The sequence below is a fragment of the Furipterus horrens genome, unplaced genomic scaffold (genome assembly GCF_987537825.1).
Source record: "Furipterus horrens unplaced genomic scaffold, mFurHor1.1.pri manual_scaffold_11, whole genome shotgun sequence".
In the NCBI taxonomy this organism is placed as follows: Eukaryota; Metazoa; Chordata; class Mammalia; order Chiroptera; family Furipteridae; genus Furipterus; species Furipterus horrens.
This window is the reverse complement of record NW_028327181.1, coordinates 615,258-638,107: the sequence shown is the minus strand read 5'-3', so window position 1 is coordinate 638,107 and position 22,850 is coordinate 615,258. Positions and strand designations below refer to the sequence as shown.

Here is a 22,850-nt window from a genome sequence, read left to right as displayed (position 1 = left end):
CAGGACTGTCTGGAGTTGGGTCCCTTGCTCTCGGTTGTAATGGCTTCTGTTTTTAAGCCTCTAAACTCTCTTTGCATCAGGGGTGTTTCTCAGGAAAAGGACGGTCAGATCTCGTCAGCGATCGTTTCTTCTGTGCAGAGCAAAATAACTCAGGTGACGTGGCGTCTGTCTCCCCGTCTCTTTGTAAAGGGCCCTAATGTCTCCTCATCTCACTGGTACTGGTGGTGGCCTGGCTGGTCACCCCGAGGCTGGGGGTGTTGGCCTCACCCAGGTCCCAGCGCTCCCACCCCTCCTCGCTCCGGGGTCGCCATATGCCCCAGGGGCCTGCCCAGTCGTGGGAAGGTCGAGACCCAGGCCCGCGCCACTCAGTGCATCCCTGCCCATCAGCAGTCTCTGCCCACCAGCATTTTAACAGATCGTGTGTCCCCCCACACCCCCCACACCCCCGTGGACAATGTCCACCTCCTGAGTCTCTGGAGCTCACAGGCGTCCCCGTGTCTCTCCCACAGGACCTCATGGCCAAAGTCCGGGCGATGCTTGCCGCCTCCAAAAACATGCAGACCAGTGCCTCCTGAGACGCGGCGGCCGCGGCCGGGACCCGCCTCCGCACGGGCCTCCGGAGCGCCGGCCAGACACCCGACCCTGGGGGCAGTGGCGGTTTTTGTAAATTCACTTTTGATGACATTTTCAGTTTAAGATTTTTGACCAGCAGTCTCTTACCTGTATATTTGTAAATAATATCATGTTTCTGTGAAAATGTATTATCAAATAAAATGGGAGGAAAACACCTTTTCTAGCCAGCGACCGTGAGCAGCTTCTTCCTTGTTTGGCTCCGAGTGTTTTCAGCCTGTGCCGTCTGTCACGGGACTCACGCAGTCACACAGGCACACGAGGGCATGTGCGCAGTGGTGGGTTCTCCTGTCCAGGCGCCTTGCTAGGGTGCATGCAGGTCATGCCGGCTCAGCCCTGACAGAGCAGGAGAGGCAGGTGGCCCACAGGCCTCGGACTGGTGCCTCTGGGGACCAAGCCTTCTCATGGATTCCGTTCCTTGGCACTCCGGACGCTGTCTTCGTCTGCCACAGGTGACTGTCCCCGCTGACCTACGAGGGGTGGCTCAGTCCTGCTGGCCCCCTGCAGGCCTCGGTGTAGACTGCAGGCCGGGTCTGCTGTGTTGCCCACTCAGCAGGAACAGTTCACCCCTGGACCACGTCACATCTGACGCCGGAGGCAAGGATGGTCAGAACCGCGTCATTTCACCCAAAGCCCAAAATAGAGCGTCAGTGTTTCCTGGCACCCCTTCCCCTCAAGGTCACTGGGGAGACCCGACACTGCCCCCCAAGTGAGGGGCCGTGCCCAGGGCTGCAGTGCAGAGCGTCCCTCGGTGGGGGGGGGGTGCAGGTGGGCCTATGCCCCACCCCCACACACCTGTCCTCACAGCAGTGTCCCCTGTGCCTGGGCCTCCGCACCGTCTTTGTGTTCACCTGGACCTGGCGCCTTGCCAGCCTCGTCCCCTCTCACAGCTGCCATCGTCTGCCCAGAGGCCACACACCTGCCTACGGGGGCGCCCTCGGGACACCATGACTTGGTCCACCGTCCAGGGGTCAGCCGGCCGCCCAGGCCCACAGTCTTCACATGAGGTGCCCAGGCCCAGCACGAACCCCAGCCCCGAGCTGGAGGCGCTGGGTCACAGGGCACAGACCTCCCATTGTGATGCACAGCTCCCCAGAGACGGCGCCTGCTGCCGCTGCCCTCTCCACCCTCGCCTGCCTCAGACTCCTTTGCTGAGTCAGAACGTTCCTCGTTTTAATTTCTTCTCTAATTACGAGTAAGGTCAGCAGCTTCTCTCACGTCTCAGAGTCCTTCTGTGCTGCCTGCTGCACACTAACCACCACCCCCTTCCCCCGACCCCCCGCCCGGCTGCTTGCGCTCTGGGGTCCCTCCTGCGTCACTAGCACTGCACGCGGAGGAGATTGGCCCTTTCTGTGTTGCTCATGTTGTAAGTGACTCTCTCCCAGGGGGTCACCTTTACTGTGTTTATAGTTCTCAGATGCAGAAATTGCCTTTCTTATGTAGTCATTTTTCTCGTGGCTTCTGGGTCTTGTGTGTTTAGACGTGAGTGCGTGGCAGCCGTCACCGCGTGTTCTCTTGCTGGACAATGCACACCCGTCCACTGGCAGGGCCACAGCTGGTCTGCCATCCCTCTGACAAGGCCTTGGGTTGCTGTGAACTAGGAACACAGTCGTGCTGAGGAAAGAGCCCCTTGGACAAACACAGCAGGACAGTCCCCAAGCATGTGGTGGCTGCTCCCTGTGGGCTTGTATCCACCCTCCAGCCTCCGAGGGTGTCCCTGAGGAGCGTCTGTGGGAATGACGTGATGGGACTCCGGGAGTGGGTCTGTCAGGTCCCAGCTAGAGCGCCGGCCTTCATGGAGCCCCCTCGGGGGGCATCCTGGGCCGCAGCAGGCATCAGCGGGGCGGGTGAGGACATGGTGCAGGCTTGTGTCTGGGGCCCGCGGGACTGCAGACCACGGTCAGCACCGTGGGGGAAGGAGGGCTGGCGTGCGGCCCTGGGAGTTCTGTGTGGCCCACGAGTCCAGCCACAGGCCTCTCGTCTGCCGTCTGCAGTTGGCACCTTTCAGCTGAAAGTGCTGGAGACGCGGCCTGCCCACGGCGCGCGTGCGCACACTCAGCCTGTGCTGCGTGCCTGCGCCCCTTGCGGCTGCCCGCTGTTCGCAGCCACACAGATGGGCTCCTGCGCTTTCTTCATAATGAGCTTCTTAAGGGCTTCAGACCGGAAAGAACGTGGAGAGGGCAGGAAAGGGTCTCCTGGGCCAGCACCCAGTTGCCCTGCTGTCAGCCTCGATGTTCGGACGGACACACGTCCCCATCCATGGACCAGTCTGTCAACATGCGGACGCACCTCTGCTGACACATCAGACCCAGAAGCACACGCGGATCCTGGACCCGGGTTCCAATCCGTCCGCCGATTAGAGGAACAGGGGCTCCTTGAAGGAGCGGTGGGCTGCAGCTGAGCGTCCCGCGGTGCTGGTGGGTGAGGACGTGGACCAGAACCAAACCCCGAAGGCCACGCTGAGGGGATCCAGGAGCCAGCTGGGAGCCTCCGTGGCCAAAGCTGGAGCTGCGAGGAGCGAAGTCAGTCACGTCGTGTTGGAGAGTGGACGTGAGGTACAGGGGGACTTCCTGTACTAGCTGCTCAATTTTTTTGAAATTGCAAAACTCTTGGAACTTCAAAATTTTATTTAGAAGAAAGAATAAACTCAAACACAGAACGATGCCTTGTTCAGCGGTGGCCAGGAGTGCCGTGTGCCTGTCGTCTGCGGCAGAGGGCGGGGGGCGGCGGCACGTGGCCTCGGTGGCTCGCGTGTCAGGCGCCTGGTAGGTGTGCTCTCCCGCCGCCACCCTGCCCCCTGGCCTGCAGGTCTCCCATGGTTGGTAGCCAATTTTGTCCTCGCAGCAAACAGCCAAAACCGGGGAATGGAACACACACAAAGGAGACATTTGTTGACTTCGATGACGTCAAGATGGAGAGATGTATTTCCTTTTCCCGCGATGGGTCGCACACTCGTTCAGAAGGAGCTCGTGGGAAAGGGACGCGTGAAGCTGCCCCACAAAACAATGGTGACACCCAGGAGACCGACGTGGCAACACTGCCATGGAGTGGGGCGCGGCGGGGAGGGACACATGGGGTGGGTGGCCTGTCTTACCTGCCGGGGTGTCCAGTGAGGAGGCAGTGCCAGAGGACACAGGCCAGAGAACTCCGCTGGCAGCGTGTGGTGGCCATGGAGCACCCAGAGTTGGGAAGGTCGCCGGAGGGGACGAGTGCAGAGCGGACACAGTGGCGGGACCCGTCGCAAGCAGAACAGCAAGATCCCTGCTTCGAGGGGACCCTGGGGAACAGGTGAGGACACCAGATGGCAGGTGATGAAACTGCCCAGAGGGGAGACAAGCAGTGGGGCGAGGAGGTGACCGAGGGACCCTCACATGCATGTGCACATGTGCTGAGAGGTGAGGCACAATTGCACATGCTTATGCACACGTGCACACGCAGCCAGGAAAGCTGCAGCCTGCATCCCTGCAGCTAACCCGGCCCAGCCGGCAGAGCCTAGTAGAGCCCTTCCCTCCCCAGCGCCCCCAGCGCCCCCAGCGCCCCAGCCCCCACCGCTGCGGTGGGAGGGCGCCACCCAGCGTCCGATAGGCGCTGCTGCTGCTGCTGCTGCTGCGCGCCGTCCCCAGCAATGAGAGCCAATCCGGACCCCATGTGGGGTCCGAGCGGGAGCCGGGGTCAGCTCCCCGCGGGATGGCCCGGGCCCCCGGAGTCTGAGCGTACCCTCCTGGGACTGTGGGGAGACACTCGGTAAGTACCTTCCTTCGGGCCGCCGCAGCTCCGACCTCCAGTGGACTCTCACGGCACGAGCAGAAGGTTAGGAGCGTCCCTGCGGAGCGCAGGGCGCGGGCCCTTTAAGGCGGTGGGCGGGGCGCGCAGCCGGGGGTAATTTGCATACATTAGCATGCCCCGCCCCGCAGCTGGGCAGCTCAGTCGGCCGGCAGCAACGCGCGGGGCGCTCGGGACCTGGGGCGCAGGGACATCCACGCCTCGCCGCCCGCCCTGTGAGCGCGATGCCCGGCCCGCCGCGCCCCCGGGCCCGGGTCTCGGCGCTGCCGCTGCTGCTGCTCGCGCTGGCGGCCCGCGGGGGCTGTGGCGCGCCCGCGCCCCGCGCGGAGGACCTCAGCCTGGGGGTGGTGAGTGCGCAGCCGCGAGGCGGTCCGGGCTGGCGGACCCCTCAGGCACCCTGGACCCATTTCGCGGACAGCAAAGCTGGGGCGGCGCTGGGGTGAGGGTCGGGCGCGCGCACTCCGAGTCGGAGAACAGGCGCTGGCCCCTTCCCTGCTCCGTGCGCTCGGAGCGCGCTGCAGCCTCAGGAGCCCGCAGAGGGGAGCAGGGGTCGCCTGGCCCGAGCCCCGTGCCCGGCTGGGAGCGGCTCCGAATGGGGACCCAAGCCAGTAGGGCAGGCGTCGCAGCCTGGATGAAGTGCGCCCGCGTGCGCTCCCGGGGGAGGGCGGGAGAGGCGCGCGCCCACAACCGAGGAAAGACTGGGGCTGCGGAGTGTGGGCGCCCGAAACGCCCGTGGTTCTAGTTGTCTCCGTGGCGGGTGTTGGGGAGCGAGAGCGCTGGCCCTCAGCATCCCCCCCGAGCATGGATCGTGGCCCTGCGCCACCTCCACTTCCCCTGCCAGGGCGCCCAGCCTCTTCCTGCTGCCCCCATGGCTCTGTCCTGAGCGTGATGGGTCCCCCTGCCGGTCCCAGGCTCGGATGGAGCCCCACCGCCTCTCCAGCGCCCATGTTCTCCAACACCGGCTGTCCCGCTGGCTCGGGCACCGCGCTAGAGAGGCGGTGGCCCTTTCCACATCCCCTCCCCCGTGCAGCCCACGTGGTTGGGAGCCTTCTCTGGCCCCGGGAGATCTAGATCAGACGGTTTGGGTCTGCCGCCCCCGGGCACGGGAGGCCAGGCCAGGGAGCCGGTGTATTAAGCCGATTCCTTCTGAGGTTTCCACCCCTGCAGCTGCCCTAGCTGCACTCAGATGCGGGACCCGGGCCAGGGCTCTGGGCGCGCCTCCCCGCGCACGGTCCATGTCCCTGGCAGTCTCCTAAAAGGGTGCTGGTGGGCCCCTCTGCCAGCGCCACTGGCATTCGGGAGCTCCAGGTGGATTCAGGTGCGGGGGGGGGGGGGCATTTGGGTGTCATCTGCAGCCCCGTGCTTGGCAGCACGTGGCCACAGGTTCTGGACGAGAAACAGGTCCTGGCCACGGCTGCCAGGCTGCCCAGCCCTCGAGCCATCTGGGAGGGTGCAGCCAGGCTCCTGGCATGAGGACTTTAGGGGACCCCACGCCGCTTCCTCCAACCAAACGGCCTCGGAGAAGGTGTGCCTTTACCCACCTCCTCCAGGTTCTTTGGAGCTGGGGGTGTCGTGGGTCGCCTCCTGGGGCGCACACTCTGTGGGCATGGTGTCCAGGCTGAGTGAGAGCAGAACCCTGGCCTGCAAGGTTCACAGGGTCACAGTGAGGTGGCGGAGCTCCGGCCCAGCCAAGTTTGTTCATCAGACCCAGCGCAGGCCTGAAGTTTCTCCTGCTGCCCGAAGAGAGCGGCCCGCACACTCCTGCTCCGGCCTGGGCACCTCCTCCTGCCCCTGCTCCCATGCGTTCCCCAGCACCCAGGCGGCCAGGCAGCCGCACCCAGTGGGGTGCACTGGGCAGTGGGTGTGGCTCCCCAGCCTGGATCCCAGAGACAGCAGGGCCCTGGTGTCTGGGCCCTTGGGGAGAGCAGGGGACGCTGCCCTTCCCCAGAGAGCCCCCCCACCCCAGGGAGGCCTTAGCCTTCCTGCCTGCAGCCCTGGTTAGTGGTCAGAGGGCTCTCTCTGGTGGCCTTCCGGGGAATGACACCTCAGAGCCTGCACCCCAGATGTGTACAGGCTTGCGAGACACCCGGGATTTATGGGGATCCGGACTCCTTCCCGCCCCCTCTGCAGACCGCCCCGGGGCCCACTGACTGGACACGCAGGTCTGCGGCCGCCAGTGAGGAGAAGGGCCCCTTTGTGAATGGGACCCAGCGTCATCCAGACAGAGCTGAGCGCGTGGGTCGGGAGCAGTGCTGGTTCGGGGAGGGGCTCCCGCAGCCCAGCCCACCCGCTTTAGCTGGGAAACAAAGCCGGATTGAGGTCGCTGCGCCCGGCTGATGGTGGCTGTCCTGGGGGTGGAGTGGTACCGAAGGGCCAGGCTCTGCCCTCCTGGGCCGAAGTTTTTCATTCTTTCTGAGTAGGGAATTCCCGGAGCGAAATACTCAAAGGCTGTACACAGGGCCACTGGGGAACGCAGCGTCCCTCTCCCCCCTAACTCCTCCCCAGGATCCTTCCAGGAGTATCTGGGCACTGGACCCTCAGCCCCTCGTCTTCGTGGATGACCCCCTGTGGCCACTGTCGTGTGCCTGCCGTCCCCACTTCGCAGTCTGTGCTGGAGGACAGTCCATGTTGACGGCTCTGTGGGCCCCATCGCAGTTCAGGGCACGGAAGTCACGCCCCCAGCCAGGTGCAGCGGGGACAGCAGACCGCTCCTGATGTGCTGTGGCTGGAACCGCCTGGTCCCCACAGCGGTGTGTGAGGGTCCCAGGCCTGACCTGGAATGTGGCAGGCAGGCTCACTCCCCAGCTGCCTTCAGAAGTTCCTGCTCCCAGCAGGTCTCTGAGCTGCACGCGGGGGGACCTCTGCTCTCTGACCCCCGGTGTGTGCCGGGCTTGTGCTGAGGTTATGTGTGAGGGTGGCCAGGATGAACAGCACCATCTCTGACCCAGGGGCTCCCAGGGCTGAGCAGGGCAGGGTGATGCGGTGGGAGCCAGGGCCACGCTGGGAGCTCCCTGCCCCCTCCTGGGGTTGGCATGGGGTGATGGTGGCCGGGGTAACCACCACCCCCCTCACTCTAGCCTCAGCCGGTGGTCTCTGGTCCCAATGCTCAGGGCAGTTGTGGGCCCTACGAGGGATAACGTCCTGGACTTGGCGGGGACCAGGCGTGTCCCTCGCTGCCAACGCAGTGGAGAGACTGGCCACAGGCCCTCAGCCAAGAGCAGGGAGCTGGGAAGGGTTAACGGAGAGAAGAGTGGGCCGCTCTGCTGCAAGGCCCCTCCCTCACTTACTTCCAGGGGAGCTTGAATGTAAATGGGTGAGTCCTAAGACCCCCCACCCATTGGCTCCCCAAACCCCTCCCACCCCAGGCACGTTGGCTACAAGTTCAGGCTCTGGGCTGGTGGCCAGTGAGGAGGGACGGAGAAGTCTTTGTGGTCTGTGGTGTGGGAGCCAGTGTGGCCGGGGCCGGACCCTGCTGGGCGCCTGTGTTTGAGCTGGGAGGTGCCCGACCCCCTTTGAGACGTGGCCCCCAGGCTGCTGCTCACCGGCCGGGGACCCGACTAGGCGCAGGCCGCAGCTGCTCGTCTGTGCTGTGGGGCCATGAGGACAGGGCAGGGGGACGTTAGCTGGGCGGTGGCCCCCGGCGGCATCTGGAAGGGCCTGCGGGATGGGGAAGGCTTCGAGGAGTTAGGCTTTGGCGCAGAGCCGTCCTCAGGGACCTCGGAGGGTGCTTGGGCCTCCGTGCTCTGTCTCTTGGGTGACAGCAGCCTGGACTTCCAGCAAGACGCTGTGGGTGCCCGTGAAGGGTGACAGACCTGCCACCCCTTAGCTGACAGCCCCTGGCTGCTCCCCAGCGCCACCCAGCAGTCAGAGGCAGGAGGCACCTGCCTGTCAGCCCTCTCCCTCCCCTCCCCTTCCCACCCCCGCACCCACTTCTGCTCCCTGAGCGTCCTCAGGTCACCCCCAGGGATGTCGCCCCTGAGCACCAGCCCAGGAGTCCTTGCTTTCCACCATAGCCTAGTGGTTAGGGGACAGGTCCTGAAGCCGGGCGGCGTGGGTTCATGTGTGACCGTGGGCAGGTGTCCAAGCCCCTCTGTGCCTTGGTTTCCTCCTCTGTAAAACGGGGTCAGAGCCCACCTCCAGGCTTCACTCAGCCGTTCTCACTGAGCGTGCCGCGTGCCAGGCCTGAGCAAGCGCCGCAGACACGCGCTCCTGTCCCCGCGCCGCGCTGCCTGTGGCAGGTTGGTGAAGGGAAAGTGTCCCGCCATCAGCCACAGTGGCTCTCGGGATCCCTCCACGTGACGGTTGTGAGTGATGGAATCGCTCCACTTGTGTATCGTGGGTCCCCACGGGACTGTTTGCTCCCCAGGACAGCAGGGCGGGGTCTCCCGTCCGCGCCGCGGCACCTGGCACAGTGAGCACTTGGTAAGGGCGCGTTGATGGATGGTCAGAGGGGCACGTGGGACCACCCCAGTGGCCAGCACCCCCGAGTCAGCCATCCTGGCCTCAGTTTCCCAAGTTGTGAGAAGGTGGCCACCCCGTGAGGTGCACCGGATGAAGAGTGGGCACCAGGCAGGTTCTGGCCACGCTCTGTGGTTATTGTTGTAATGGGGGGGGGGGTTGCTCCACGCAGCTGCCCGGGTCTTCGCTGCGCCTCCCCTGGTGCTGAGGTTGGAGGCGGGAGTCCGCACTCAACCCCGCCGTCTGGGCCTGTGTCCGCACCTGTGCAGCCGACTAACGCTAGATACGCCAAGGCAGTGGTCCCCTTAGAGATGGGATGGGGCGCCTGAGTGTTCAACCATCTGTCCCCAAGGTCCCCGCAGGCACCAAGGCAGGAATGCGCCCCCACCTGGCACCAGCGGCCAGCGTGTGTCCGCCCACGTGCCTGCAGGGGGTGGGGGGGCTCTCCTGCACCCCCCCTTCCCCACCTGTAAGTGGGGACATAGTGACGGCGCCCCAGAGAGGGCTGCGTGATACACAGCGCACAGCGAGCCTTCTTGTTTAGCAGCAACCTGGCGGCGCAGCGTAGCCCCGCCAGGGACCCAGGAGCTACGGGACAACGCGGGGGCAGGGGCAGTTGCCTGTGGCCTGCGACTTGCGGGCACAGTGACGGATCTGTAATCGCCGCCTCGGGTGGTGGCTGCACCTCCGGAAATGGGTAGAAGTCACGAAGGGCGCTCATGGCGCGGCCCGTCTTTTGCCCCGAGCACAGACGCACGTGGCGCCCGCCAGGGATAAACGGAAGCCTTAAAACCGGGGGCGCGGGAGAGGGCGCCGGGGAAGGCTGGCGGCAAGCGCGTTGGCAGAAGCCGGGGCAGGGCGCCCTCCGGGCCTCAGTTTCCAAATCTCTGCGTCAGGCCCCGCTGGAGGGTCCTGGCAGGACTGCCCCCTCGACTGCAGGGATCGTCCGCGGGGGCGAGAGGGGAGCCACCGCGGGTTGGGCGCCCCTGACCCTACCCCTGCCGGGGGCCCCGCCCCTTCCTCAGCTTTCTGGAAGATTCAGCACCGCCCTCCCGCGCAGCCTGTTGCCCTGGAGACGCGGGTGATGTGGGTGCGCAGGCAGAGGGCGGACCCAGCCCGGTGCGCGGAGGGGTCGCCTTGGCTCCGAGGCCGGGGGGTGGGGGGTTGATGCCGTCGCCCCTGCAGGGACCACAGCCTTGAGGACAGGCTGTCGCCTGGGACCCGCTGTCCCTTAGTTAACGCCACAGCCGCCACCCCCTTAGCTTCCTCTGATGTTGCGAAATGTATCAACTAGCAGAAAAAAGAAATGAAACCTCAGCCATTTGGCAATTTGCCCATGTCTCCCGAGATCTGGACGAGCTGACGAGTGGGGAAGGCTGTTTTAGGGGCCCCCTCCCCGCGACCCCCTTCCTGGCTCGGTGAGTCCAACTGTCCCTTCTAGCCACGGATGGGGGCTTCTTGTTGGAGGGTCTATCCGTGTGGCCACATAAGTGTGCTGCTGCCGGGGTTTGTCCTGCTGTTGAGCACCCCCGGGAGCTCCCAGGGGAGCTGCTCCACGCCCCTACTCCACCCCGAAGCCCACCACCACTGCCAAGGCCCCAGGGGTCCTGGGAGGAGTTGGGGGTTGAGGAGAGAGGGTCCCCCAACCGCTGACCGCCCAGATCTGGTCGCATTCTTAGAGGCTTGCATCGGGTGCAGCTGCAGACTGCAGGCTCCCGGGCTGCTGGCCTGGGGCGCGGGCAGCACCTGCGCTGAGCTCTGCCCCCTGCCCGTGGCTCCGCGCTCAGACCTGCAGCGAGTACCTGCTTTCCAAGGTTAGCAAACATTGCAAAACAGCCCAAGTGTCAGTGGGCCTCGGGCCAGGCACGCTTGGACTGTGAACTGCACGGAGCCCCCGGCGGGGGCTGCTCAGTGCAGGCGCCCAGCCTTTGTCCCAGCTTACAGGCAGACCCCTGGGGCTGGGGGGCTCTCCCAGGGTGCCTCATTGTGCCCACACCCGCAGACGAGGGGACAGAGGGGACAGAAGGGTGGAGCGGCTTGCCTTCGTTTTGCAGCAAGAGGTGGCTGAGGCGGATAGGGGCCCACCTGGCAGCCTGGCCAGCTCGGGGCCCGATTCCTCAAACCAGGGCCTCCGCCCTTCTCAGTGCTGGGTCCGGACTCAGGTCCTAGAGCCACTGAAGGAAAGGGTCAGAGGTGTCGGGGGCTGTCGGGGCTGGGCTGGGCAAGGCCACCTGCCGCCTCCCCTCACGCGGCTCTCTGTCCCAGGAGTGGCTGAGCAGGTTCGGCTATCTGCCCCCCGCGGACCCCGCCCCAGGGCAGCTGCAGACGCAGGAGGAGCTGTCCAAGGCCATTGGTGCCATGCAGCGCTTCGCGGGCCTGGAGGCCACCGGAGTCCTGGGTCCGTCCGTCCGGAGACTGAACCTCCCTGGTTGCTCCTCACACCCCCTCCACTCCAGGCCCGAAGCCCCCAGCCTTCCTATGGGGGGTGGGGAGTTAGGGACAGGCCTGCTGTCCTGGGCCATGACGGAGGAGTCTCGCCACCTGGGAGTCACTCCACTGTCACCCTCAACGCCCCAGGTGTGGGTGCAGCCACACCCAGACCCCATGTTCATGCTGCAGAGCAGGGGCTCTAACTCCGCACCCGCGGCGGCCACCCAGAGCCTGGTCCATCCCTGCCCTGCGGGGTGCCGGCCTGTGCTGCCCAAGTGCCCAGCTTCCCAAGAGGAACCAGAAAGCTGGGGAGTTTAGTGAACATCTCACCTTCTCCATGTTGGCAACAAGTTCCAATTTGGCAAAGACCCTCTTCAGGCCTGTCCCAGGGCTCCAAAAGGGACACACGTGTATCACATGCCATGCAGGAAGAGTTGGCAACACTGGTCCTGTGGGTCCCTAGGACCGGCCACAGCCCTGCCACTAGTTAGTAGCTGCTTTGAGTGGCCCATCCCCCAGCCCAAGTGCAGCAGCCAGGGGCTAGCCCTCAGGGCTGCTGGGGACCCCGGGTGAGGGATGCACTGAGCCTGGCTCCTGACCCCCGCCCACCCTTGCAGATGAGCCCACGCTGGCGCTGATGAAAACCCCACGCTGTTCACTGCCCGACCTCCCAGCCGCAGCCCCAGCTCGAAGGAGGCGCCAGGCTCCAGCCCCGGCCAAGTGGAACAAGAGGAACCTGTCATGGAGGTGGGTGGCAGGGCTTCCCCGGCCTGTGCTGGGCTTAGTGTCTGGAGTTGCTGAAACAAACGCCCACCCACGGGGCTTCAGACCACAGGATCAGTCCCCTCGGTTCCGGGGCCAGGAGTCCGAGATCCTGGGCCACAGGGCTGGCTCGTCCTGGGCTCTGAGGGAGAACCCGTCCCCAGCCCTGTCATCCGTCCTCAGATGGCTTTGTGTCTGTGTGTCCTTGTCTTTCTCTACGAGGACGCTTTCTGTGGACTTAGGATCCCCACCCTCCAGCCCCGGATGGTCTCTCATCCCTGCCCCATATCACACTGCAAAACCCTGTTTCCACGTGGGGTCCTGACTCCCAGACACGAGGAGGGACGTCCCAGGGAGCACAGTCCAGCTGGAGCTGGGGCACCTGAGCTCTCCCGGTGACCCGGCCCCCGGCCCTGACCCCGCCTGCCCTAGGGTCCGCACGTTCCCTCGGGACTCGCCCCTGGGCCGCGACACCGTGCGAGCGCTCATGCACTACGCCCTCAAGGTCTGGAGCGACATCGCGCCGCTGGACTTCCACGAGGTGGCGGGCAGCGCCGCGGACATCCAGATCGACTTCTCCACCGCCGACCACAATGACCGCTTCCCCTTCGATGGCCCCGGTGGCACGGTGGCCCATGCCTTCCTCCCGGGCGACCACCACACCGCGGGGGACACCCACTTTGATGATGACGAGGCCTGGACCTTCCGGTCCTCCGGTGTGTCCATAGGTGCCCTGGGGACCCTCTTGATCCGGGGACCCCGGACAGGCCCCAGGACCCCTTGGAGATGGGCAAACGGCCAGGGTTTCCTTAGACGTCCGGACCACAGTGCGCACCGGCTGCTCACGGGAGCCGCTGGGCAGCTCCCGTTCTGGTTCACTTCACCTGCCATCGCTGACAGGAACCCCGCCGGGGATGACAGGACGTGGCTCCCTGTGTCCTCTGATGGGCCACGTGTGCTTGCACTTGTCCAGAAAGGGTTGCCGACCCCCACCAGAAGGGGCGCATGTAGCCCCCGTCACCCCATAGGGCCGCAGCAGGCACCCAGACATGCCCTCAGGGACCCCAAAGGCACCTTCCTGCTCAGACTTGCCCCGTGGGCACCGGCCTGCGTGCCCGAGCCTGGCACCCCCGCGGCCCCTCCCGTGGCTCACGGCTCCCCTGTCCCCAGATGCCCACGGCATGGACCTGTTCGCGGTGGCCGTGCACGAGTTTGGCCACGCCATCGGGCTCAGCCACGTGGCCACCACGCGCTCCATCATGCAGCCCTACTACCAGGGTCCGGTGGGCGACCCCCTGCACTACGGCCTCCCCTACGCGGACCGGGTGCGCGTCTGGCAGCTGTACGGTGAGTGCCCCGCAGAGCGAGCACCGGCAGCCCCAGGGCCGGGAGGGAAGCTGGGGGCCCCCTGGTGTTCCCGCGTGTAGAATAAACGAACAGGGTGCTGTCCGCAGGGGTCCCAGACTCACCCCAGAGCCTCAGAGCCCCGGGCATGACGGCTGGCATGACGGCGTCCTGGGCCCCACTGTGCACAGCACTCGTGTATTAGACGGTCTAGTCGTCACCGCCTGTGAGGGGGCAGCTGCTGTCCCCACATACATGGGACAGGTGCAGCAGGGTGACGCTGGAGGGAGGAGCCCACAGCCAAGACGGGCCCCGAACCCGCTGCGGGGCGCCCTCTGCTGGGGCCACATGGGAGCTGCTGAGGCCAGAATGAAACCCGGTCCTGTCCACCCCGCACCTCCGACGTCGCTGCCAGGCCGCGCCTCCCTGCAGGCTCCGCCCGGCGTCCGCATCACTGCAGTAAAATGTAACCACTTTCAAGTGCACGGTCCGACGACTTGAACACACAGCGTTGCTCAGCCAGCCCCTCTGTCTAGTCCCAGGACGTCACTAGCCTGTCCCCTCCAGCAGCCGCTGCACTGCCACCACCCTCTGCCTCTGCCGTCTCCGTGGCTTTGCGGGTTCGGGGTGTCCATGCCACTGTGGCCCGGTGTGTCGGCTCCTTTCAGGGAGCGACCCGTTTCCAAGCTCCGTCCAGGTCCCGGCAGGCGTCAGTTCTTCACCCATGTCGGGGGCAGGGTGTTTCTCTCTCCGTCCTCCTGCTGTGGGGCACCCGGCTTGTCCCTGCCTCCAGCCACGAGGAACGGCGCTCCTGTGGGCGCCCGTACGAGTTTCCGTTCGGACACCTGTCTGCTCCTCGGGGTCTGCGCCCAGCACTGGCGCGGCAGGGGTGGAGGCGCCGGGTCAGACTGGCCGCTGGCTCGGGCTGGGAGTCACAGAGCCCGTCCTGCCCACGCGGCAGCGGGTGTCAGTCTCCGGGGCACACGCAGGCCTGTCTGCCCAGCCGCCTCGGGTCCACCCCGGGGTTCCAGGAAGGATGCTGGGGTCTGAGGGGGGCAGGTGAGCTGGGCGCCACGCAGCCTCCCTGTCTCCACAGGTGTACGGGAGTCCGTGTCCCCCACGGCACCGCCCGAGGAGCCGCCCCTCCTGCCAGAGCCCCGCGACAACCGGTCCAGCGCCCCGTAAGCAAGGGCCCCTGTCTCCCGCGGCAGCGCCGCCCCAGCAGCGGCTCGCTGTCCTGAGCTCCGGGCACTTCTCAGAAATGCTCAGCTCTGTGCGCTGAGCCGAGTGATGCTCTGTCCTCAAACTCCCCAGAGAGTGGGGGGCACACCTGCTCCCCCAGGCCCGGGCGTGCAGAGGGTTTGAGTTCCAGCCTCTGCCCCCATCACTGACAGGTGCGTGCAAGCACCTGCCCCATCGCGTCAGACAACCGCCATTTCAAAGGCCTGGGATTCTGTGGGTCAGGAACTCGGACACGGCACACGGTGCGGAGGGGGCATTGTCACTGGTGGTGGCTCGGAAGACGGGATGCCTGGTGCGGCCAGCGGGACCCACACACATGCACACGCACATGCACACACGTGGCCTGTGCGTGAGCCTGGAGTCCTAGAGGCCGTGTCCCGAGGGAGCGTCCTGAGAGCTGAGCTAGAAGCGACCTCGGCGGCCACCTCAGCGAGCCCTCTGGGGACAGCAGCCCCCGCCCCCACAGCCGGCAGGCACAGACCCCGCCCGGTGCCGTGAGGGTCGAACCTGCCCCCGCTCCCACTAACCGCCCGGCACCCCTCCGTGCACCTCGGTGTTCGCACAACACGCAAAGCACAGATCCAGACATTGAGGCTCGTTTGCTTCTATTTGGTTTAAGTTTTGTTTCTGAAGCTGGTTTTGCCCTCGGCCGTGGGCAGCCCCTTTCCCCGAGCTCAGAGGATGCGGCTCCCACCCCCCTTCTGTTCCCTTGTGCGTAAGTTACTGGCCCAGCAGCGCTCGGCCCGAAGGCCCCCGGACGCCTGCAGGCGGACGCCCTCCGCTCCCCACCCCCACCGTGGGGAGACGCGGGGTCCCCTGAGCGCTGCGCCCGCTGTGTTCCCGGCACCGCACCCGGTGGACATTTCAGTCCCTGGGCTGTCACCGCCATGTCACGTGGCCCTGAGTCCTCCCTCGGGCAGAGCGGCTGCCCTGCCGCGGGTCCCTGGCACCGTGGTCAGCATTTCAGTGGGCGGTGGCCTGCGGGCTCTGGAGGCCGCGCCGGCCGTCAGCGAGCGCCGGTCTGTCCAAGCATCCCTGGGGCTCCGCTCCCGCGGGGTCCCATCTTGGCCGACCTGACAGGGACCTATTTTAATTTGCTTTTCTCTCCGGCTGCAACTGCTGTGCATCTCGGGGCTGTAGGCCTGGCATGGGGCCCTTTGAGACACTCCCACGGTGGCTCGGGATGGCGCTGTGGGGCACAGCAGCTCTCTCTGTCCCCAGGCCCAGGGAGGACGTGCCTCACAGGTGCACCAGTCACTTTGACGCGGTGGCCCAGATCCGCGGCGAGGCCTTCTTCTTCAAAGGTAAGCCCCGCGGGGTGCGGGGTCAGGCACCCAGGGTGGAAGGGGGCCCCTGGGCCCAGGCCTGCTGCCACCTGCAGCCACGCCCGCTGTCCCCACAGGCAAGTACTTCTGGCGGCTGACACGGGATCGGCACCTGGTGTCGCTGCAGCCGGCGCAGATGCACCGTTTCTGGCGGGGGCTGCCGCTGCACCTGGACGGTGTGGATGCTGTGTACGAGCGCACCATCGACCACAAGATCGTCTTCTTCAAAGGTGGGCGCCCGCGCCTGCATCCACATGGGGGGCAGCCCTCGGGGTCGCCCCGAGCACAGCATCCTGAGCGGCGCATGTTTGCTGAGCACCTGCTGTGTGTCCGCACCACGAGGCCCTGCAGGTCCCCTGGGGCCAGGGCACAGGGTCCCGGCCTTCCCTCTTGCTTGGGGAGCATGCGATCAGCAACCCAACGCCTGAGGAAGTTGATTCTAGGACTTGCCTGGGGGAACGGTCCGTGCAGAGGTCCTGGGGCAGGAAAGGTCCAACTGGGTACAACCACGAGGGTGATGAGGCTGCTGCCCGGTGCGGGGCGCGGACTCCGGGGCTGGCCTCCGAGTGCCATGGGACTGTGTCCAGGTCTGTGTCCCAGTCCAGGATGACAGTTCCACCGGAGGAGGGCATCACTCCCCACCACCCCCACGCTGCAGCCTGAAATGCGAGGCGGCTCTCACGCAGCCCGGCTCCCGGGCGGGGCAGCTCTGGGTCCGCAGTGACTGGGCGGGAGGTCTGGGGCCGCCACTGATAAGGCAGAGCTGCGCCCCCGGGTCGCTGTCTGTGAGCACAGCGATCGCCAGCGGGATGTGCCCACAGCAAAGCCCTCTGCCATCCAGACGCTTCCCCACGGAGAGGCGCGCGGTCGGGGAAGCCCATGCCTCCAACAAGCAACCCCCCAGCTCAGGGCGGGGATTTCCCGGAGTGAAGCCAATCTGCCCTGACCTGGGTGCCCCAGCCTGGCCTCCATGTGGGGGGCCCAGTGCCTGACACACACACTCACCGTGGGGTCTCCCCGCCTGTCTTGCTGATCAGCACTGCCGCGGTCACAGCAGTGACCCCGCACAGGGGCGTCTTCTGGACTTGGATTCTTTTTCAGCGTGTAGAAACCGCAGACCCCCCCACTAGAATCCACAGCTGCGGCTTTGGGATGTCAGGCACGTGGACCCAGCCGTCTGCGCTTTTGCTCAGTCACCCCATCCAGGTCGCACGCCCCAGCTCACAGCCCTGACCGCTGGGTCTGCGCAGGGCCGCCACGTCTGTCCCCGTCCCCGGCTCACAGGCACTGCAGCTGCTGCCATTCTCCACCAAAGGACTTTTTCAAAATGTTTTTAATTGCGATTAAAAACACATAACATAAATGTGGCCATCCTGCCCGCGTTTAAGTGCATGGCTCGGGGCACGAAGCACGTTCACACGGCTGTGCAGCCACAACCACAGCCCATCACCAGGACTCCCACCTCCCAAACCACAACCCCCCGCCCACCCCAGCCCGGGATCCCAGCATCTCCTCGTGTCTCCGGGGACCTGACATTTCCCGGTCCCTGATGGAAGTGGGACCACACACTGTGTCTCCTTTTGTGTCTGGCTGATGTCACTGATCTCGTGTCCCCAGGGCTCACCCCTGGGGCAGCGGGAGTCAGGATTCCCTTCCTGTTTAAGGCTCCATCACCGTCAGCTGTGGCGACGGACCTCACTGTGTCTGTCCTTCACCCGCCAACGGGCTGACGCTCAGGCTGCCTCCACGTTCCAGCCTCTGCGACGATGCTGCCATGAACACGCATGTGCACGTCCCTCCTTGAGTCACCCCTGAACTGCGCTCTCACGTCCCCACCCCACTCTGGCAGAGTGGCATCACGGCGTCTCCAGAACAGAGTCTAGGACTCACCCTGAAGCCTCTCACGCCATTTCCTGGAAGTTTAACGTATGGATTTGAAGCTCTGGGTGGTGTCTGAGAACGCTGCTCGTGTGTAAGGCCCGACAGAGGTGTGCACACACGTTACGTTAGAGCCTGTCTTGTCTTTGCCACAGAGATGCTCCCAGCCCACCTCCTTGCAGGAGTGGACGAGGCAGAACAGATAAAAGGCATCTCGTGGGCCGCAACTTTTCCCGAGTCTGCAAAATGGTTGCCTTCTCAGAACCTGGGTGCTCAGGCACAGGGCAGGTGTCAGGCACAGGGCAGGTGTCAGGCACGGGGCAGGTGTCAGGCACATAGTAGGTGCTCAGTAAATACGCGTGAGGACAGTGGGAACTGTGGGGCGGGGGTGATCGCATGGGTCGGGTGACGGCAGAAGCAAAGGCTGGGGCCCCGCCTGCAGGGGGGCTGAGCCTCAGCCTCTCTTTCTCTCCCCAGGAGACAGATACTGGGTGTTTAAAGACACCAACGTGGAGGAAGGGTTCCCGCGGCCCGTGTCTGACTTCGGCCTCCCTGCAGGCGGCGTTGACGCCGCCTTCACCTGGGCCCACAACGACAAGACTTATTTCTTTAAGGACCAGCTGTACTGGCGCTACGATGAGCACACACGGCAAATGGACCCTGGCCACCCGGCCCACAGCCCCCCGTGGGGGGGTGTCCCCAGCACTCTGGACGATGCCATGCGCTGGTCTGACGGTGAGCCGAGCGGGGCCCGAAGACGGGGTATGGCCTCCGTCTCCCCACCTGTCACCGGGATGGAGAGGGGTCGCTGGGAGCAGCCCCGAGCCAGAGGGTGCACCTGGGTGTCCAGAGCTGCTGACCCTTCCGGGTCCCCTCGCCCTGCTGCCGCATCCTGTCCCCTCACCCCTCCCTGGCCTGGCGGTGGACAATGACCGCCGTCCCCACGGGGGTCGCGCTGTGGGGATGGGAGTTTCTTCTGCTTGGTTCTTTTTTTTTTCAAGCAAGCAAATTTAATCCTTTATTTTTCATTTATTTATTTTTATAATTTACCTTACTTTTTATTTTTTTTAATTTCTTGATTTTAGAGAAAGAGGAAGGGAGAGAGAGAGAGAGAGACATCGACTTGTTGTCCCTCTTACTGATGCGTCACTGGTTGGCTCTTGCATGTGCCCTGACCCGGGATGGAACCGGCAACCTAAGTGTCTCAGGATGTCGCTCTAACCAACTGAGCGCGCTACCTGGCCAGGGCAAGGTTAATCCTTTTAAGTACAGGACCTGCCCTGCGCGGTGTGGCGCCCTGGGCTGGGTGTTAGCCCGCGAAGTGCAAAGCCGCTGTTTCAGTTCTCAGGCAGGGCCCGTGCCTGGGTTGTGGGCTCGGTCCCCGGTCGGAGCGCAAACAGGAGGCAGCCGATCCACGCTCCTCTCACTCATTGATGTTTCTCTCCCTCTCTCTCCATCCTTTCCCCTCTCTCTAAAATTAAATAAATAAAATCTTTTTTAAAAGATAAAAAACAGGACCAAAGAAGTGATAGTCAAGTGCACACGATGTGAACACTGTATCCAATTAATAATCAATAGAATATCATGGTATCGATCGTAGTTTTAACTTAAACAAAAAGCCAGCCTGCGCTCTAGTATACCCTTGACACTGCAAACCCTCTTAACAGTGATCTCTCGCCATCTGAAGCTTCAGCTCTTCGAGTTTCCTTCCCAGGGAACCCAAATGCACTGGCATGTGCTCGTGGTGGGGAGGAAACGGGCCGCATTGAAAATCCGCATTATGCAAACAACCCACATTATCACAAAGCTGTCATGTTCATCGGCTGAACCATCTTTGTGTATTTTATTTTATTGTTCATTTTTGTGTCTTTTAGAAAACTGACAGTTAAAGCAGTCAGACCCTGGGGACGCTGAGCGTCAGCAAATGCGCTCCCAGGGCGCTGGGCCTGCCCTCCCCACGGGCCTGTGCCCCATCAGGGCTTGTCCCACGACCCCGGTGCCTGGAATGCCGCACCCAGGGTGCGGGGGGGTCGGGGGGGGAGATGCTAAGCTACAAAGAAAACGGTAGAATTACAAGAAAACTTGTTACAAATTTAAAAACATACGTGAAAACCATCAGCTTCTTAGAACGCAGGGTAACCACAGCAATTTGAATAATGCGTTTTGAAAGCAAAGCCAGCAACGTATCAAAATAGCAGGATTGGACTTAACTAGCACTTGGAAGCTCTTAGAAGCTCTTAACTCGTTTATCTGTATCCACCTCGCGGTAATCACAGGCTGTGAAAACGCTGGACCGGCACCAGAGCTGCCCCCAGGGCAGCCCACAGCGTGTGTGTGTGTGTGTGTGTGTGTGTGTGTGTGTGTGTGTGTGCGCGCGTGCACGCCCCAGCACCAAGGAGAGCCTGGCCCGTGGGAGCCTGGCCCATGGGGGGCCTCCAACGTGTCTAGTAGGAAAGAAACCCAGGGGTGGCTCCTTTGTCCCCCTGGCTGCTGGCAGCTCCCCGAGACAGACTCTGGCCCTGCAGGACGCCCCGCCCCCCCCCTGCCCCCCACCCCGTCCTCCTGCTGCGCAGCCTGAATCCCCCCCCACACGCAGCGTGGACCCCAGCCGCCTTCCCTCTCCTCCGCAGGGGCCGCCTACTTCTTCCGCGGCAGGGAGTACTGGAAGGTGCTGGATGGCGAGCAGGCCGCAGCGCCTGGCTACCCACAGTCCACGGCCCGGGACTGGCTGGTCTGCAGAGACCCGCAGGCTGACCCCGAGGGTGTGGACCGAGAGGCCGGGGCCCGTGCCGCGCCTGGGCAGCACGACCGGAGCCACTCGGGGGACAGCTACCAGGTGTGCGCCTGCAGCTCCCGGGCCCCCCGCGCTCCCGGGCCCGCGGGCTCACTGCTGGCCGCCCTGCTGCCGCCGCTGAGCCTCCTGGCGAGGGCGGCCTGGTCTCCGGAGCTCTGACAGCCGGTGCCCGCCCGCACGAGGACGGACAGCCACTGCCCGGGGCCACCCGGAGCCAGGACAAATGCCCCCACGCACCAGCACCCAAAGCAAGAGCTTCCGGAGGGTGGGCGTGTGGCCTTGGGGACCCGGCCTTGCAGCCCCTGAGCTCACAGACACTCGGCGACCCCGGCACTGCCGCTGGGCCGGCTCCTCCGCCTCCGCCTGCCCAGGCCCCGCTGCCTGGTGGGGAGCAGGGGCCGCTCTCCTTCCAGCCAGAGGACACCGGTCACAGAACCGCACTGAAGGGCTGGAACAGGTAGGGCTGGGGGCCTTCGCTCAGGCCCTGGGGTGCCGCGCGGCCGGCACACCGCCCCCACTGCGGCCACACTGCCCTCTGGTCCCTGGTGCTTCCGCCCACCCGTGGGGGCCCCTGTCCCCAGTCCCAGTGGGCCTGTCATCGCCGGCTCGGGGCAGTCCCCAACGCGCAGACGAGCCCCCAGGCCGGGGCCGCTGCTGGGCTCCCTGCGTCCTTGCTGCTCAGGCTCAGCTCCCTGGCACACCCCAGGTGGCATCTGCAGGTGGCTGTCCCCCCGGATCCGCCAGCACTCGGTCTGCATGGTGGTTGCTCCCTCCGCTCGGGCTGCCGCCCCAGCCTGTCCAGCATTTCCGTGACACGTCTGTGACTCGGGGTCATTACGCCCCTTTCATAGATGGGGCGTGGAGGCCGGCTCAGGACACGGGCCTCCTGCCTGCAGGCCAGGGCCACGCCCCGGCTCAGACCCAGGGAGGCCTGCTGACGGAGCGCCGGCCTGGACGTGCGGGACGTGCAGAGTCAGGCGTCGCCCATCCTCGGGAGGCGTCTGGGACGGGGCTGCGGAGCCAGCGTGCGGCCACAGGACGCTGGGGCAGCTGCGCACCCTCGGCGCTGGGTCCAGGACAGCAGCCCCACCCACCCAGGGGTGCGGCAGGAGCCCCACTTGCAGGAGCCGCTCGCCCGTGTTCCTGCGGGGTGGGCACTGGCCAGAAGGGGCCCTTTCACACCTGGAGTGACTGTGGGGTTCAGTTGAGAGGAGCAGCCAGCGGTGAGGGGGCTCAGAGGGAACCTCCGGGGACTGGTTCGCAGCGGTGGCCGCCACCTGGAGGGAATGTCAGCAGCTTTCGGGGGCACCCAGGAAGGTCCCTGATAAGGAACAGGGAGGAGAGCTGGTCCTTCATGGGGGATGGACAGAGATGAGCAGTAGGTGCTGGCGGGGGCCCCATATCCTCCTGCCAGAGAACGGCAGCCCCCCAGGGCAGGGCCAGCCCAGTGGGGGGCTTGTAGTTGCTGTGGGCATTGAGTTCACACCCTGCCCGTGGGAAGTTATCCCGAGGGAGGGGCAGGAAGAACCCCTGATCTCACATGAGGGCCCCCCCAACCTGGCACCCAGGGGCAGAGTCTTGGAGGTGTGGCTGTCAACGCAGGCCATGCCCCACGTCCATCTGTCCACTGTCTGGTCCCTGGAGCTGGGAGGGGTCCCTGCTGTCAGACCACTCCCCTCCGCGTACTCCCCCTTCATCTCCAGCGGCCTGCGTGAGAGCCAAGTGCATTTAGGGCCCAGAGTGGGTGGGCGCAGCCCCAGGGGCCTAGCCGCCATGGACCAGGTCTGCGAGAGCCCGGCCGTCACCGTGGGTGGTGGTCTTACTGGTGTGTTAAAGCCAAACACGTTGATAAAGCTTTCCCACCAATGCTGTCTTGTGTGAAGATGGGGACAGCTGGCGACCCCCGTGCTGGGTCGTGAGGGACACGTTAGTGATGACGTTGGCAGGTTCCGCCCGGGCCCCTGAGCAAACCCACGGAATGCGCTGCTCCCCCGTCTTTTTACATACGTGTCTAGTTTAGGTTTGGAAATAATCTATGTAGAGAGGAGTGCCAGGCAGAGCACACGAACCTTCTTCACTGAAGTCTTTTGGGAACACAGCGATGACCCTGGACACACCGGGGCTCTGTCCCAACAGCCGCCGTCCACAGGGCCCGCCCATGCCGCGTCACAGGCGCGTCCACTGTGTGTGGCTGGCTTCTCCGA

At 64.7% G+C, this 22,850-nt stretch overlaps 2 protein-coding genes across 2 annotated transcripts in view; both read left to right on the top strand.

Annotated features, from left to right (window-relative positions):
* Window positions 1-801, top strand: part of SFSWAP (splicing factor SWAP) — a 38,508-nt gene extending 37,707 nt beyond the window's left edge. The window contains exons 17-19 of the mRNA XM_090290761.1: window positions 81-153; window positions 510-581; window positions 625-801. Coding sequence (XP_090146887.1) covers window positions 81-153; window positions 510-575 — 139 coding nt within the window. The 3' untranslated portion in view covers window positions 576-581; window positions 625-801. The remainder of the gene's footprint in view (window positions 1-80; window positions 154-509; window positions 582-624) is intronic.
* Window positions 802-4,637: 3,836 nt separating this feature from the next.
* Window positions 4,638-20,989, top strand: MMP17 (matrix metallopeptidase 17). Its single transcript, XM_090291820.1, has 10 exons — window positions 4,638-4,760; window positions 11,137-11,269; window positions 11,919-12,048; window positions 12,496-12,779; window positions 13,234-13,410; window positions 14,504-14,588; window positions 15,871-15,953; window positions 16,052-16,204; window positions 18,330-18,587; window positions 20,483-20,989. Exons 1-10 carry the CDS (start codon window positions 4,638-4,640, stop codon window positions 20,803-20,805), a joined length of 1,749 nt encoding a protein of 582 aa, XP_090147946.1. The 3' UTR covers window positions 20,806-20,989.
* Window positions 20,990-22,850: the final 1,861 nt, after the last annotated feature.

Coding starts and splice junctions, on each gene's coding strand:
- MMP17 (XM_090291820.1), top strand. CDS start 4,638: ATGCCCGGCCCGCCGCGCCCCCGGGCCCGGGTCTCGGCGCTGCCGCTG. Junction 15,954..16,051: donor CGAGGCCTTCTTCTTCAAAG/GTAAGCCCCGCG, acceptor CTGTCCCCACAG/GCAAGTACTTCTGGCGGCTG. Junction 18,588..20,482: donor TGCCATGCGCTGGTCTGACG/GTGAGCCGAGCG, acceptor TCTCCTCCGCAG/GGGCCGCCTACTTCTTCCGC.